This window comes from Vitis vinifera, chromosome 6, assembly GCF_030704535.1.
Source record: "Vitis vinifera cultivar Pinot Noir 40024 chromosome 6, ASM3070453v1".
Lineage (NCBI taxonomy): Eukaryota > Viridiplantae > Streptophyta > Magnoliopsida > Vitales > Vitaceae > Vitis > Vitis vinifera.
Window position 1 is genome coordinate 14,435,986 of NC_081810.1, and position 18,640 is coordinate 14,454,625.

The 18,640-nt window shown below is 37.3% G+C and overlaps 2 protein-coding genes across 2 annotated transcripts; one reads left to right on the forward strand and one right to left on the reverse strand.

The window, feature by feature from the left end:
* The first annotated feature begins 2,632 nt into the window (after positions 1–2,632).
* Positions 2,633–4,320, forward strand: LOC100249599 (pentatricopeptide repeat-containing protein At1g05750, chloroplastic). Its single transcript, XM_002274173.5, has one exon. It carries the CDS (start codon positions 2,723–2,725, stop codon positions 4,277–4,279), a length of 1,557 nt encoding a protein of 518 aa, XP_002274209.2. The 5' UTR covers positions 2,633–2,722; the 3' UTR covers positions 4,280–4,320.
* A 619-nt stretch (positions 4,321–4,939) lies between these two features.
* LOC100254721 (pentatricopeptide repeat-containing protein CRR2, chloroplastic) lies at positions 4,940–6,557 on the reverse strand. Its single transcript, XM_002274136.4, has one exon. The coding sequence runs from the start codon at positions 6,415–6,417 to the stop codon at positions 5,476–5,478; it is 942 nt and encodes a 313-aa protein (XP_002274172.1). The 5' UTR covers positions 6,418–6,557; the 3' UTR covers positions 4,940–5,475.
* Positions 6,558–18,640: the final 12,083 nt, after the last annotated feature.

Here is an 18,640-nt window from a genome sequence, read left to right on the forward strand (position 1 = left end):
TTGGGACCCTCATCTAAACATGGATGATCCATAATTTCATTTAGAAACCCATAAGAAAGTGATTGGGGGCCGATCCTCACTTCGAAATGCACTTTGGAACGCTTGGTACATCCCTCTCAAAATTTGGTGCATCATTCATTAAATTTGGTACATCCAATTCTATTGTTTTCGGGTCCCCCATCTGAACATGGATGATACATGATTTCATTTTGGAACCTATAAGGAAGTGATTGGGGGTTGATCTCCACCTCAGAATGCACTTTGGAACCCTTGGTACATCCTTCACAAAATTTGGTATATCCTTCATAATGTACCAAATTTTGTGAAGGAAGTACCAAATTTTGTCAAGGATGTATCAAATTTTTTAAAGGATATACCAAATTTTGTAAATGATGTACCAATGTTGCCAAAGTCCGTTATGAGATGGGGAACGACCTTCAATAACTTCGTGAGGGTCTCAAAATGAAAAAATGGACTATGGAAATGAAGATAAGTGTTCCGTTAGCTCAAGGATTAGATGTATTAAATTTTCTCAATGATGTACCTAGGGTTCCAAAGTCCATTTCGGAGTAGGGAACGATCTCCAATCACTTCCCAAAGATCCCTAAAGGAATAATCGGACCATGGGTAATAAGATAGAGGTTTCAGTAGCTCAAGTATGTACCAAATATTTTTAAGGATGTATCAAATTTTGTAAAGGATGTACAAGAGTGTCAAAGTTCGTTTCGATGTGGGGAATGACCTTCAATCACTACCTAAAGGTCCTCAAAGGATAATATGGACCATGGGAAAATGGATAGGGGTCTCGATAGCCGGAGGATTGGATGTACCAAAATTTCTTAACGGTATACCAAATTTCCTTAAGGATGTACCTAGGGTTCCAAAGTTCGTTTCTGAGTAGGGAACGACCTTTAATTACTTCCTAAAGATCCCTAAAGAAATAAACAAACCATGGGTAATAATATAGAGGTCCTTGTAGCTCATGGATTGGATGTACAAAATTGTTTTAAGGATGTGCCAAATTTTATAAAATATGTACCAAATTTTATAAATGATGCACCAAATTGTCTTTAGGATGTATCTTGGGTTCCAATATCCGTTTTAAGGTGGGAAATAACCTCTAATTCCTTCTCAAGGGTCCCCAAAGGAATATATGAACCATGAAAATGAAAATAGGGGTCTTGGTTCCTCTAAGAATGGATATACCTAGGATCCCAAAGTTCTTTTTGGGGTGGGCAAAGACCTCCAATTACTTATCAAGGGTCCTAAAGGAATATACACCATGATAAGTATGATAGTGTTTTCGGTTTTTTTAAGCATTAATTTACCTATTTTTTTAAGGATGTACCTATTTTTTATGAAAAATATATTTTTTTTATATTTTATTTTAATTAACAATTAAAGGTTTTAACCAAAAAAAAGAAGTTAGATCCACAATCAATTTAAAATCATAAGAAAAATGATAAAAGCACCGTCACTTATTGTGATTTTGATATGATAAATTTAAAATAAAAATAAAAATAAAAATAATGTAAATAATAAAATAGTATTACGATGATATTTTTACTTTTACATGTGATATAATTTACAAAATAAATAAATCTTTTGTTTAGTTTTAATATAAAAAATCTTATATCATAAACTTCTAAATAATAAAATGGAGTTTTTAAATTTAAATCTTAATTTATACAATGTATTATTATAATTAATATTTAAAATCATTATTATTTGTGGGATAATATTTTCATTTTTCTACATTATATATATATATATATATATATATATATATATATATATATATATATATATATATATATATATATATATATATATATAATTTGTTAGATTAATTATTTATTATATTATCATTTTAAGTTTAATATGTCAAAAAAATAATTAAAATCAATAAATATAGACAAATTAGAGAGTAAAAATAAATTAAAATTAAATAAGTTTTATTAAAAAATGCATGAGCATATTAAAAAGAATATAAAGATAAAAAAGAAAAATAATAATAAAAACTATAATAGGTGACAATGGATTATGGTGGCAGAAGAGGAAAAAAAAATAAAAAGGAAAAAAGTGGAAACAAAAAAGTGGAAACGTGACAAGTGGTAAGGGAGTTATATTGATATGAAAAAAATAATAAAATTAAATTACTCATGTACTTGTTAACAGATAGCATTAAATTGATGTGTACTTTTGTCCTTTACTTTTGAAGGTAATTGTGAAACAAATTTGAAAACATTATTGGAGTGTATGAATAGACAATTTTTTTTTTTTCATTTTACACCAAAATTAAAAAGAAAAAAGTAAAGTTTCAAAATCTCATATTTTTTATAATTAGTGCATGGTTAGATGATTTTCCCTTTAATCATTAAATTATTTACCTCTAAAATGTAAAGGACAATTTTTATTTATTTAAATAAATTTTTTTAGAAATTATTTTCCAAAATAGTTTTTGAATCATTAATATAATTTTCAATTATTTATAAAAGAGTTTAAAAAATGATGAATAATTCAAAAATGGTTAAATAATGATGAATTTGTTGGTGTTAGCATGTGAAGAGTGGTGGAATAGAGACAAAAATGAATCAAATTGGTAATTTTATTTATTAAAAAGATGACCTTACATTAATTATCAAGCCCAAGGGGCTGAAGCACAATTCTCCCATTTTCTAAAAGGCAATCGCACCTCCCTCTACCAACGTTAATTCGAAAAATGAGCCTTCCCGCCTACACAGCTACCACACCTTCATCCCTTGTCACGCACCCAAACTCAAGCCCAAACTCCAAACCAAATCAACCCACATTTCCTAGCCGTCCTCACAGCACAAAATACCATCTCACTCGTAGCCACACCCACAGTCCTATTGACCCCATTGTCTCATGGACATCTTCTATCGCCCTCCACTGCCGCAATGGTCAATTACCCGAAGCCGCCGCAGAGTTTTCCCGCATGCAAATTGCCGGGGTCAGACCCAATCACATAACTTTTCTCACTCTTCTTTCTGCCTGCACCGACTTCCCTTTAGAGGGTCTAAGATTTGGGGGTTCAATCCATGCTTATGTTCGGAAACTGGGTTTGGATACTGAAAATGTGATGGTGGGTACTGCCCTGGTTGATATGTACTCGAAATGTGGTCAGCTGGATCTTGCCTGGTTAATGTTTGATGAAATGCATGTGAGGAATTCGGTGTCTTGGAATACTATGATTGATGGGTGTATGAGGAATGGGGAAGTTGGGGAGGCGATTGTGTTGTTTGATCAAATGTCTGAAAGAGATGCGATTTCTTGGACTTCCATGATTGGTGGGTTTGTTAAGAAAGGTTGTTTTGAGCAAGCTCTGGAATGGTTTAGGGAAATGCAACTGGCTGGAGTGGAGCCCGATTACGTGACCATCATTTCTGTGCTTGCAGCCTGTGCAAATTTGGGAGCACTTGGTTTGGGCTTGTGGATAAACCGATTTGTCATGAAGCAGGATTTTAAGGACAATATCAAGATAAGTAATTCATTGATAGACATGTACTCTCGGTGTGGATGTATTCGACTAGCACGTCAAGTTTTTGAGCAGATGCCTAAGCGAAGCTTGGTCTCATGGAACTCCATGATCGTGGGCTTTGCTCTAAATGGGCATGCGGAGGAGGCTCTGGAATTCTTCAATTTGATGCGCAAAGAAGGGTTCAGACCGGATGGAGTCAGTTTCACGGGAGCTCTAACAGCATGTAGCCATTCCGGTTTAGTTGACGAGGGCCTCCAATTCTTTGATATCATGAAGAGAACTCGTAAAATCTCGCCTCGAATTGAGCATTATGGGTGCTTAGTGGATCTCTATAGCCGCGCAGGGAGGTTGGAAGATGCGTTGAATGTTATAGCAAACATGCCCATGAAGCCAAATGAAGTTGTTCTGGGTTCTTTGCTGGCTGCCTGTAGGACTCATGGAGATGTTGGCTTGGCTGAAAGGTTAATGAAGTATCTGTGCGAGGTGGATCCCGGTAGCGATTCCAATTATGTGCTCCTTTCTAACATATATGCAGCAGTTGGAAGGTGGGATGGTGCGAGCAAGGTTAGGAAGAAGATGAAGGCGCTTGGTATCCATAAGAAACCAGGGTTCAGTTCGATTGAGATGGATGGCAGTATTCATGAATTCGTGGCCGGTGATAAGACCCATGTCGAGACGCAGAATATCTATGCCATGCTCGATCATCTATTCCTTGAGCTGAGAATCTGCGGTTATGTTCCTGAAATAGAGGTTGGGAAATCTTATGAACATGACTGAAATTTATTTTTTGAAAATACAGAAACAATTTTTTTTTTTTTTTTTGATTGAGTTCATTCCACAAATTCACTGCTGGAGGCAGCATACTCAAGATAATGTCCAAAAAGTAAAAGGAGAAATGTAATTTAGTCAGGATCAAATGAATATGAATGAGCAGAGATTCGACAATTTTTGCGATTGGTTGACCGCCAAGGGCACTTGACCGGTTGCGGTGTCCTTGCATGGTTTGAAACATGTTTTGGCATGGTAGCTAGTCGGGCTATGAATCGATCGCCGACTTCAATTGGTCAAGGTTCTTACCTCCAAACGGCCACTTGCTATGTTATTCTAGATTGATATGAAATTGGAACCCAAACCTAACAATTGCATAGCCCCCAAGTAGTATTTCCCCCAATAGATGCACAAGTCTGTGGAACCTCTCCAGACGCCATGAAACAGCTTGTACAAGCTTAATAAAGCAAAAACACAGAAACTTAGAAAAGTAAGTACAGAGGAGCCAATTGATTTGCTGACTGACTATTTTCTTTAGCACCAATTCTAGCATTTAAATTCAAACCATATGAAGGCACTAATGCTTCAACAAAGAACTACAAAATGGATTTGAAAAATAAATTATCTTTGACGCTTGTTATAATTGTTAGGAAATCCAAGACATATTAATGAAAAAATAATGGTACAAGTGCTAACCTTAATGCCTCCAAAAAACCATCATTCCAACTTTATAAAGAAAACAAGTGTGATTTATTTATCTTACATTTTATATAAAGTTCATTTCAATCATGGTTATCACTGTTGAGGCATAGCATTGTTGTTCCTCATTCCTTTCATCTCCCAAATTTGCAAGTGCAAAAACTCATAGTACGTTACCATCACATAACCACTTCAATCCATGTTAGAATCAGAGCCATGAAAAAAGTTCTAACAATTCGAAGATTCTTCTATCTTTCCAATATTCTCACACTAAATTTCTCCCATGAACTTAGAAAAAATGTCTTTTAAAGAGATGAGATGAGACCAATCCAAAGGTTCCGGGAATGAATTATATTTTGCAAAACTAGCCTGCAATCCCCCCATTTTTCTTCAACCAAATCTGCAATGCTCACACCAACCCAAGAAGGAAAAAGATCCCTCCCTTCAAAGCAACAAAACCAACAAAATTCATTGAGGTACCAATACCACACAACTTCCTTTGCAAATTACAAAGATGCTTCATTCAGTCTCCTCCCATAGACCTTCTCGGCTACACGTTCTGCTACCTCCACTTTTCCATGAATCTTACATGAAGCCAACAAAGCACCCCACAAGGCCTCATCAGGCTCCACCTCCATCCCCTCAATCAACTCCTCAGCCTCCTCAACCCGCCCTGCCCTTCCCAACATATCCACCATACATGTGTAATGTTCGAGCCGAGGCCTCACCCCAAACCTTTCCTCCATCATCCCAAAATATTTCCTTCCATTCTCCATGAAACCCCCATGACTACAAGCTGCCAAAACTGCCGTAAAAGTCACCCCATCCGGCACCTCACCCGCATCCACCATCCCATCAAACAACTCAAAAACCTCACCAAACACACCATGCACCCCATACCCCGCCATCATCGCGGACCAAGTGACCAAATTCCTCTCCGTCATTCGATCAAACACCTTCCGAGCCGCCGCTAAATCACCACACTTAGAGTACATACTTATCAAAGCATTTATAGTGGCCAAATCGGAGGCCAACCCATTTGCCACAACGGCGCAATGAACTTGCCGACCGAGGCGCAGAGCCGACAAGCCAGAGCAAGACTTGAGGACTGCAGGCAGAGTGTAGCAATCGATGGGTTTGTGGGCGAAAAGCATTTGGCAAAAAATGGAGAGGGATTGAGAGAAAAGGAAGAGAGACGAGTAACCTCTAATGAGGGAGTTATAGAGGAAGGTGGGGCGACGATTGGTGAGGGAGAAGATGTAAGAGGCCTGGGACATTTGGGCACATGAGGCGTAGGAGGCGACGAGCTTGGCTCGAATGAAGTCGTGGCGAGAAATTCCGACAGTTATGATTCGGGCGTGAATTTGTTTGAGTTTTTGTAAGTCTCTTTTAGATGCGCAAGAGTCGAGGAGAGTTGCGAATGAGGGTATGTGCTTGTGTGCGGGCATTGGCTCAACAAATTTGAGACAGAATTCCGCAGTGATTTTTTAAATTTTTAGCCACCTTCCCTCTCAACCTAACTACCTTATAATCCTTTCATAAATATATGCGTCATCTGGTTGGGCTTTTCGCAACACCTCTCCTTCGGTCCTTCAGTCCTTCCTACTTCCTGACTAAGGTATCAAATACCTCTTCTTTCTTTTTTTTCTTTTTTTTTCTTCTTTTTTTTTTTTTTCCTTTTCCTTAATATGAAATCCACATGTTTAGAATAAGAGGATTTCATCATATTTAATTATAAATTTGCATCTAATATGAAAAATCACCTATGAATTATTGACAATCATTCAAATAAAACTTTTAGATTTAAATTATGTTTGGCTCCATTTGGTTTTATGATAGAAAAAAAAATCAAATATAATAAAAATTAATTAAAAATTTATATATTTTAAAATTATTTAAAATAATATATAATTTAATTTATTAATTTTAAATCTATTTTTAATTTTTTTTTTTTTAATCTTCCTCTCTATTTTTTTACTTTTAGGTTTTTTGGTTTCATGATCAACCAGCTGTTTTCTTTTTCTGTCTAACCTTTTCTTTAGTAGTTAGTTAGGGGATGTACTGCATGACGTCAGGTGATGCATGTGAAAGGGACCAATTAGCCAAGCTTGGCGTGACTGTAAAGTACGATACCTTTCGACCTGGATTAATTCACTTCACTTTCGATCACAGCCTACCTCTCTTCTTTTTCTTCCTTGTTTCTTGGCTTCCAATCAGTACCTTCTCCCGCATTACGATCACCTTGCTTCATAAACACATTTTGATTAAAATGTACCAATATGTACTGTGATCTTGTGATGTTTTGTAAACCGAACCATAAACTAAAACAGGCAGTCCTTGAGAGCCTAGAAATGAAAGAGTGAAAAGAAGAGAAAAAGGAAATATTTGAGTCGTCCTAGCTATGTATAGCCTATAGCTAAGCATCATTACAGCTAGGGGGCACCCCCTACGTGATAACTTAGATTAAAATAGAATCGCAAGGGTTGTTATCGGCAGACACAGAGATAGAAGGCGAGCCCCAGCACTTCCCATCAGCCTGGACATATTTATGTCAGTCCGAAAATGCTCTCCTCGCTACAAATGGTCATATGCTTGAGTGTGACACTTGGGGTATCAAACCACGTCTCTGTCCCACACTGATGTCACTCCTGATCACCCACTACTCAATTGTCTTCCCTTCCTTCCTACTCGCCACCTTTTTTCCTAAACCAGTTTCAGTACTGTCAAAAGAAATTAATTCAAGAGCACTTCACAGTAGATATACATATACTAACATGCACAGTTGCAGAAAATACATACATTTTTAAGTGTTTGCTCATGGGCAAAAGCAAGAAAAGAAAAGGACAAAAGAACGAAAACATATCTAGCTAGACCAGGAAGAAGGAGGAAGAGAAGAAGAAAAGGAACATAAACATGAGGCTTCACTAGTAGGCAAAAGACCTCGCCCCATTTTGTTAACTAGGTATATATAGTATATATCCACCAACTACTATCCCTACGTAGAACAAAACATTACGAAGAGCTAGCTCTTCATCCTTCACACTTCTCTGCCACTCTCATGGAGTTCGAGGCTTCTTGGGACCTCCTCCGTTATGATGCAGCGGATCTGGACCGGAAGGAACCTTCCTTAGTTCCCAATCCACCAACTTCTCCGCACCATTTCCAGCACTCCTTGTGGATCCATGCACGTCTTTCGTCAAAGCCTCCTCCTTTGTCTCCACAGCAATCACTACCTGCAAGAGTGAAGGGCAAAAATCGCACTAATATTACAAATCTTTATTTATGTTGAAAAAAAAAAAAAAAAATCAAACCATGTACGTCATTTCAAATTAGCTAGGGTTAAAACGAGACCTTTCTGTTCTGAATCTTATAGGAAGCTGCTTCACCGAAAATCTGTCCATACCCAGTACCAGAATCTGCCAAATACAGACATTATAATCACTAAACCAACTAGTGTAATATTAGCAAACAAAGCTAAGACTTCGCCGAGTCGATAAAGAGAGATTCACTCATATTCCATAAGCTCAAGAGTTCATTGGCATTAATGGAGGAATCACAGTTAAATATTTTTCATGGCAAAACTGATACAAAGAAAGGGAGACAAACCAGAAGCTTGTTCTATCAGCACCAAGAACACCACCACCACCACCATTACAACCACAAGAACAAACTTAGTTTTAAACGCCATTCTAGTTGAAGCTTTTGAGCAAGCCAACGTCTGCAAGTCTCAGAGGTATGTAGACAGAGGAGAGACCCAGAGCTATTTATAGAGGCGATACAAATGATTGCGTATGCAGCCATTTGTGGAGAAATGATTAAGACTTGGATACTCTCCACTAATTCGATGACGACGATGACACAGACCCACGACGGCGCTGGCGCCGGCTTTACTCCCACCGCGTCAATCCACACGTGCCGGCCACCACAGCACCACCCTCCGGCAGGTAGTCTCCATCCATCCAAATCTGTCCTAGCATTTCCGTTATGCATTGGTACCCTTCGTAACCGGTTCAGTAGCAGTCCGGTTCAGGAGACACATGGCGTGCAGGGTGAGGCGAGCAGTGGGATTTGGGTGATTTGTGATGATGAGATTGTGTTTATGACTGATTGATGGGTATTATTATGCTCTGTGTGTATTTGCTTTTATTAGGTTTTAAACCTGGAGATGCTTTTCAGTCTCAACTCAGCCTTACTAATTTGTAACTATCATCACGCCTTTTCAAAATCCTTTTTCCCTTCTTCCAATTTACTCCTCGATAAAGTCAAAACTGCCCATTTCCAACCTCAAGTTACTCATATTTGGATGTCATGTCTTCCCACTCCAACCACAAAATTTTCTGTTTTTAAATATTTCTTTTGATATATTTGCATAAATTTTAATTAAAAAAAAAATTATGGATGTTGGAAATTCTGCTTTGAAAGAGTAGGCTTATGTATGTAGCGAGATCTACGTATTCGTTCATAGGGGAGGCTTTGTTTGTTTTTTTCCCCTCTTTTATTTTCAATAAAGTATTTAGTTTTCCTTTTCAATTTTGTGAATCTCAATGCTCATTATGAATTGCGACTGCTGAGTGCATAAGCCCAACCATGATAGGTTCGTTTCTAAATATGTAACATGAAGGTGGAGGATCTAGATGAGGAGATGTAATACCATAGTCAAGTTTACTTGGTTTATTTATGTTCGTATTTATTTAAAGGGAAATCATGCAACCATTCATCAACTAAAAAATAAATAAATAAATTTTACTTTTTGTTTTTTAATTTTAGTGTAAAAAAAGAATATTGTCATGCATTTCAATAATGCTTTTAAATTCGTTTTACAATACTCTCAAAAATAAAGGACAAAGTACAACAATTTAATATCACCTATTGATAAGTACATGTAGCATTTATTTTTATTATTTATCTCACATCAATATATCTCACTCACCACTTGTCATATTCTCAGCTTTTTTTTTTTCTCAATTTTTTCCTTTTTTCTTTCCTTTCCTTTCACTATATTCTTTTGTCACCTATTATAGTTTTTATCACTATTTTTCTCTTTTTATTTTATATGCTTTTTAATATGTTCATGTATTTTCTCATAAAACTTCTTTAATTTTTTTTTTTTTTTTACTCTCTAAATTCTCCATATTTATTGATTTTAATTTTTTTTTTTTTACATATTAAACTTAAAATAATAATATAAAAAATTAGTTAATATAACAAATTAAATAAAAATAAAAATATATAATGGACAAAAATGAAAATATTATTTCACAAATAATATACTTGATGATTTTAAATATTAGTTATAATAATGCATTTGATAAATTAAGGTTTAAATTTAAAATTTCTATTTTATTATTTAGAGGTATATGATATAAGATTTTTTATATTAATTCTAAACAAAAGATTTATTTATTTTGTAAATTCTATCACATGTAAGAGTAAAAATATCTTTGTAATACTATTTTATTATTTACATTATTTTTATTTTTATTTTCATTTTAAATTTATCATATCAAAATCACAATAAGTAATGGTGTTTTTGTCATTTTTCTTATGATTTTAAATTGACTGTGGATCTAACTTTTTGTTTGGTTAAAATCTTTAATTTTAAATTAAAATAAAATATAAAAGAAAATATATTTTTCATAAAAAATAGGTACATCTTAAAAAAAAAAAAAAAAAAAAAAAAAGGTAAACTCATGCTTAGGGGAACCAGAACCACTATCATACTTATCATAGTGTATATATTCATTTGGGATCCTCGATAAGTAATTGAAGGTCCTCGCCTACCCCAAAACAAACTTTGGAATTCTAGGTATATCCATTCTTAGAGGAGCCAAGACCCCTATCTCCATTCTCATGGTTCATACATTCCTTTGGGGACCCTCAAGAAGAAATTGCAGGTTGTTCCCTACCCTGGAATGGACATTGGAACCCAAGGTACGTCCTAAAGACAATTTAGTACATCTTTTACAAAATTTGGTACATCTTTCACAAAATTTAGCACATTTTTAAAACAATTTGGTACATCTAATCCATGAGCTGTTGGGACCTCTATATTATTACCCATGGTTCGTTTGTTCCTTTAGGGATCTTTAGGAAATAATTAGAGGTCGTTCCCTACTTCGAAAAGAACTTTGAAACCCTAAGTACATTCTTAAGGAAATTTGGTACATTGTTAAGAAATTTTGGTACATCCAATCTTCGGGCTATTGAGACCCTTATTTATCTTCACATGGTCCATATTATCCTTTGAGGACCCTCAAGTAGTGATTGGAGGTCATTCCCCACCTTGGAACAAGCTTTGGCACTATTAGTACATCTTTTATAAAACTTGATACATCCTTTACAAAATTTGGTACATCCTTCATAAAATTTGGTACATCTTTTACAAAATTTGGTACATCCTTAAAAATATTTGATACATCCAATCATTGAGCTATCGAAACCTCTATCTTATTACCCATAGTCCATTTATTCCATTAGGGATCTTTGGGAAGTGATTTGAGGTTTTTCCCTACTTCGAAACAGACTTTGGAACCCTAGGTACATCCTTGGGAAAATTTGATACATTCAATCCTTAAGCTAATAGGACACCTATCTCCCTTCTCATGGTCCATTTTTTCCTTTGGAGATCCTCGGGAAGTGATTGGAGTTTGTTCCTTACCTCGGAACAGACTTTGGCAACCTTGGTACATCTTTTACAAAATTTGGTATATCCTTCATAAAATTTGGTACATACTCAAAAAAAAAAAAAAATTGGTACATCCAATCCTTGAGCTATCAGAACCCCTATCTTATTACCCATGGTGTGTTCATTCCTTTAAGGATCTTTGAAAAATGATTGAAGGTCATTCCCTACTCCGAAACAGACTTTGGAACCCTAGATATATTCTTAAGAAAATTCGATACATCCAATCACTAAGCTAACAAGACACCTATCTTCTTTCCCATGGTCAATTTATTCCTTTAGATAGCCTTAGGAAGTGATTGGAAGTTGTTCCCCACTTCGAAATGGACTTTGGCCCCCTTGGTACATCCTTTACAAAATTTGGTACATGTTTTATAAAATTTTGTACATCTTTCATAAAATTTGGTACATCCTTAAAGAAATTTGGTACATCCAATCCTTGAGCAATTGGGACCCCTATCTTATTACCCATGGTCCATTTATTCCTTTAGGGATCTTTGGACAGTGATTGGAAGTCATTTCCTACTCCGAAACAAACTTTGAAAACCTAGGTACATCCTTGAGAAAATTTGATACATCCAATCCTTGAGCTAACATGACACCTATCTCCCTTTTCATGGTCAATTTCTTCCTTTAGAGACCACCGGGAAGTTATTGGAGGTCGTTCCTCACCTCAAAACAGAATTTAGCACCCTTGGTACATCATTTACAAAATTTGGTATATCATTCACAAAATTTAGTACATCCATAAAAAAAATTGGTACATCCATAAAAAAAAAAAAAAATTGGTACATCCAATCCTTGAGCTACCAGGATCCCCATCTTATTACCCATGGTTCATTTATTCCTTTAGGGATCTTTGGAAAACGATTGGAGGTCGTTCCCAACTCTGAAACGGACTTTGAAACCCTAGGTACATCTTTGAGAAAATTTGATACATCTAATTCTTGAGCTAATTGGACATATGTATCCCTTCCTATGGTCCATTTCTTCATTTGGAGACCCTTGGGAAGTGATTGGAGGTTGTTCCCCACCTCGAAATCAACCTTGTCAATCTTGGTATATCATTTACAAAATTTGGACATCAATTACAAAATTTAGTACATCTTTCACAAAATTTGGTACATCCTTAAAAAATTTGGTACATCCAATCCTTGAGCTATCGGGACCCCTATTTATTTACCCATGGTCTGTTCATTCCTATAAGGATCTTTGGAAAGTGATTGGAGGTTGTTCCCTACTCTGAAACAGACTTTGGAACCCTAGGTACATCATTGAGAAAATTTGATACATCCAATCTTTGAGCTAACAGGACACCTATCTCCCTCGAGAAGTGATTAAAGGTTGTTCCCCACCTTGGAACGAACTTTGGCAACCATGATACATCATTTACAAAATTTGATACATCTAATCCTTGAGCTATCAGGACCCCTATCTCATTACCCATGGTCCATTAATTCCTTTAGGGATCTTTGGAAAGTTATTGGAGATCGTTTCCTACTTCGAAACAAACTTTGGAACTGTAGGTACATCCTTAAGAATATTTGATACATCCAATCCTTAAGCTAATGGGACACCTATCTTCCTTCCCATGGTCTATTTATTCATTTGGACAACCTTAGGAAGTGATTAAAGGTCGTTCCCTACTTTGGAATGGACTTTGGCCCACTTGGTACATCCTTTATAAAATTTGGTACATCTTTCATAAAATTTGGTACATCCTTAAAAAAATTTGATACATCCAATCCTTGAGCTATAGAGACCCCTATTTTATTACCTATGGTTATTTTATTCCTTTGGGGATCTTTGGAAAATGATTGGAGGTCATTCCCTACTCCAAAACGAACTTTAAAACCCTAGGTACATCCATGAGAAAATTTGATACATCCAATCCTTGAGCTAACGGGACACCTATCTCTATTTTCATGTTTCATTTCTTCCTTTGGAGACCTCAAGAAGTGATTGGAGGTCATTCCCCACCTCAGAACAAACTTTGGCACCCTTGGTATATCCTTTATAAAATTTGGTACATCCTTTACAAAATTTGGTACAACCTTAAAAAATTTTGGTACATCCAATCCTTGAGCTACTAAGACCTCTATCTTATTACTCATTGTCCATTTATTCCTTTAAGGATCTATGGAAAGTGATTATAGTTTGTTTCCTACTTCAAAACGGACTTTGGAACCTTAGGTACATCTTTGTGAAAATTTGATACATCCAATCATTGAGTTAATTGGACACCTGTCTCCTTTCTCATGGTTCATTTCTTCCTTTGGAAACCCTCAGGAAGTGAATGGAGGTTGTTTCCCACCTCAAAATGGATTTTGGCACCTTTGGTACATCCTTTACAAAATTTGGTACATCTTTGAAAAATTTTGATACATCCTTAAAAAACTTTGGTATCCAATCCTTGAGCTATCGAGACCCCTATCTTATTACCCATGGTTCATTTATTCCTTTAGGAATCTTTAGGAAGTGATTGGAGATGATTCCCCACTCCAAAATGAACCTTGGAAGCCTAGGTACATCCTTGAGAAATTTGATACATCTAATCCTTAAGCTAACGGGACGCCTATCTTCCTTCGCATGGTCCATTTCTTCCTTTGGAAACCCTCGGGAAGTGATTAGAAATCATTCCCCACCTCGAAACGGACTTTGACACCCTTGGTACATCATTTACAAAATTTGGTATATTCTTCATAAAATTTGGTACATCCTTAAAAAAAAATTGGTATATTCTTCACGTCATATGCATCATATAGACATATACTTAGATAAATGGTCAATTTTGGACCAAAAATCAAAATTCCCTTGGCATTGGGCATAAAAAATTGGGGATTTCAACTGAAAATGGCAGGGAGGGATCACAAAAGGAGAAAATGCACAAAATGACAAAAGTCAAACTACGTTGACCGTTGACCAGGCGATCGATCGGATCATGACCGATCAACCGATTAGTCGAGGCTAGGAATTTAAAGAGCCTCCCGTGCTTTGTTTTCTCCACTGTTCTCCTCAATTTCTTCAAGGTTCTTCACATTTCCACTTCCAAAGACCATTTTGGGCAAGATATTGGACCGATTGCAAGCTTTGAAGTGGATTTTGGGACGATTGGAGGCTAGGGTTTTAGCTTTGGAGTGCTTCCGTGCCTCACAATCGACTTCTTCTCCATTTTCGAGTGCCTAGAGCTTTTGATTGGATTCATTTTCTCTTGGTTGTGCTTGTATCTCTCTCTATTTGCCTCACCTCTTTCATTTTTGTTCTTCTGATGGCTCCTATGAGAGAAACAGCTACCTCTAGGGCATAAGGCAAGCGCCCTGCTGAGCCGTCTCAGCCTACTCAAATGGAGGCTCGTTGAAAGGCGAGGTTTGACACGACTCTCTTTAGTTCCGTAAAGGATTATCAGAGGTACAAGCAGAAGTTCGCTCAAAGGAAAGTGGTTCCAGGGAGAAGTATTAATTTCTCCCAACCGCGGCATTTCGGGTTTGAGGTCTCTTCAGTCGAATGGGTTGGTTGCCCGTAGTGACGATTTTGGAGCTGATTTTCTCAACTCCGGTGTGTGCTTTCTATTCGAGAGTGACATATGGACTTGGTGGATCGATCATTTCCACCGTTAGAGGTGTTGAGATCCAGTTAGACCTGGAGAGCATCTGCCGCATTTTCAACATTGTTCCAGTTGGACTCAAGATGTATGAGTCCAAGGTTTGGCCCACTGTGCCAGGTTTCGAGCCTAAAAATGTTATTTAAAGGATGTGCGGACTTGTAGACACCCAAGGGATGGGCAAACCAACGACACATAGCTTGACCGTGATTTGCCGAGTCCTTCACCACATGATCTGCTCCATCCTACTACCACGAGGCGGGCTCCGAGATGAGGTCTCCTACCTTGAGGCATTCCTCGTGGACTCTATTCTGACGAGGAAACGGATTCACGTGGGATATCTGATGATGATGCACATGATTTCACGTTGCAAGAGCTCAACCCGCGTACTCCCCTATGGCAGCTTCCTCACTAGAGTATTCAAGGATGTCGGGGTTGATTTGAGCAGGAAGACAGATTTTGAGGCCTCCAGTATTTATGACACTTATGATGAGCAATCCTTGGGATTGATGAAGTTTGAGAAGGCCCCCGATGGCTCCTGGATTAAGAGAACAGAGCAACCACCAACACAAGCCTGGGAATAGGGACAGGTGCATCTCGGAGTAGAGGCCGAGATATGAGATATGGAGGGTGGGTTAGACCCTAGGAGAGGCTTTGAGTAGAGAGAGCCCGAGCTTGACATCCCTCCATTCCAGTCTAAGGGTGTTCAGTTTGAGGCCACATTCCCTGAGCCGATGATGTCTAAGCCAGTTTATAGCGCGACCATCTTCTCAACCATCCTTCACCAAGCCTCCTCACAATGAGACATCACCTCATCAGGCACCTCACACTCCTGATCATGCACCTTTGATGTATTTATCAGCTTACTTGGCACTCGCATGGAGGAGCTTGCAGTAGTCAGTGATACTCGATTCTACTCCATGGAGGATCACATGGATCAATATCAGACTAGCTTCACTTCTCAGTTTGAGTATCTACAGCAGAGATTTGAGCATATGGAGGATCGCATGGATCAGTAGCAGACTACATTTGATCATCTCCAACAGACGATTAAGCGCATTGAGAGTCGCCAGGAGAGTCAGCATGAGAAGATGATGGCTTACCTTCGCTCCGTGTTTCCACATCCACCTCCTTAGCCTTGATTTCATTGAGACCCCCTTCGTTTCTTTTTTATGTTTCCAAAGGGGAAGAAATATCTAGAATCTAGGAGACCTACATGCATATCATTGTCATATCTATTTGGATTAGATTATATGTTTATGTTTCGTGTACATTTGATTTTACTATATATATATATATATATATATATATATGATATGCTATTTTCATGATTTACACTGTTTCCTATTGAAAATTCTCATGTCTTGATTATCTTGGTTTCAAATTCATAAATTTTGATTGATTGATCCATGTTTGGTTTGAGGGGGAGATTTTTTCTTTTCCTAGATAACTAAGGTTTGTCATCATCAAAAAGGGGGAGATTGTTAGCCCAAGGGTTCTCCTAATCTGGTTTTGATGATAACAAACCACGGTTAATTGACTAATTGGTTTGAATGGTAAAGAATTTCAGGTATAAATTCATAAATTCATCAAATGACCAAATCAATACAAGATCGAGTCTTTCGGAAGACTTTTAATCATAAGAAACAAATGTAAGATGAATGCATGGGTGCACTTAGAGTTTACATATCTTTTTATGCATATTTGGAAAACTCGATTTGTTCTTTAAAGTTGCAATTTCATTAAAACCCGAGTTTTATGAAATGTACCTTAGGAAAAACATTTCAAAATTGGCATATTAATTTACCTAAAGACCTTGCCTAAGTGTTAGAAAAGAAAAGAAATGAAAAAGATAGGTTTTCGGGGCCAAAAGGTTAAATCGGTCAAGGCTCTGGCCAACCAGCTGACCGGTTGGGGAATCGGTCGACCGGTTGCCCTTGTTCGATCAAGATCCAATCAAGGAGTGTCAAAAACACTCTCTCTCTTCCAGTAGCCTTTCTTTCCCAGTCGAGGTTCCCTCCTTCCTGATCGACCTTCGGTCGAGGTCCGGTCAAGGCAATGGTAACATACCAAAGCATTAAATGCTCCAACGGTTAGTGAACCAGTCGACCCCCAGCTCGATCGGTTGAGGCTGCCTTTTGCTTTTCTTGGCTCCCGAGCTTAGAAACCTATAAATTGAGAGCTCCACTTCATTTATGACATAGAGAACACTTGCAATCAATTTTCTACCTACTTGTTCTTGCCTTAAAAGCTCTCATTTATTTCTTAGTGTATTAAATCCTCACTTGCATTTCTTTTAGTGCACCCTTGTGAGTCATCCTATCTTTGATTTGTATTTGAGCTATCTTTAAGCTAGGTTAAGGGATTCATTCTTGTAAAACTTAAATGTTAAAGCCTTCAAGATGTTTGAATCTTGAAGAAATTGTGTAAGAGCCAATTAGAGCCGAAATCCAAGTGTAAAGGATTGGAAGCTTGGTTGAAGCTTCAAGCTAGTGGAACCCTCACTCGGTTAGGAGCTTGAGGAGAGTGGACGTAGGCAAGGAAGTGTCAAACCACTATAAAATCCCGAGTTTGAATTCTCTAACTCTATCTCTTTATTTTTTATTATATTGTGCTTGAATTTGTTGTATTGAAAAAGTTTTTGAAAAAACCCAATTCACCCCCTTCTTGGGTGTTTTTCTCATTTAAGCATAGCCTTTATTTTCTCAATTGGTATCAAAGTTGAGGTCACTAGTTTGAACCCCAAGGGTGTTGCTGGGGAGGAGATTGTTGGCAGATCAGAGGGTTGGATGCGTCTATCAACTCCCCTTGTGTTCGTTGTGGGCGCTTGGGTGAATACACTATAAGGTTAGGGTATACACTTTTTCTAATAACAATTTTTTTTAGGAGAGTTGGTAGCGCCTGAGGTCCTACACTTTTCAAGACTTTCGATCTTTAAGCCAGGCAATTTTTAGTGTAAAGGAGGGCATATCCCGAGAGTTATAAATTGATTATTTCCCTTCAAATCCTAAGGGGAAGAAGCCTATTTCATCTAGCCGATCAGTGGAGGTAGACTCTATCATCTATTAGGGACGAACGAGTGTTTCTTCCTTCTTCTATCGATCATTTAGATAGTTTCATGCCAGACCACTGACAATTCAAGCCAAGTTCCCTCATCCGCAGTACCAGTTTCCACAACCTTTTGTGTAGCCATGGTTGACTCTACAGGCATTACCTTCATCCCAACCACAACAACCATATGGCTGTTTATACCACTGCAAGACTGATTATAGGATATGTCGAAGTTAGGCCTCAGAGGCCTCTTACGCCTAAATTTACGAGGCAATTCTTAGACTTAGGGATGCCACTGAGTTGAGCTTTTTAAAAGCTCTCTAAGGTAGGTATTTTG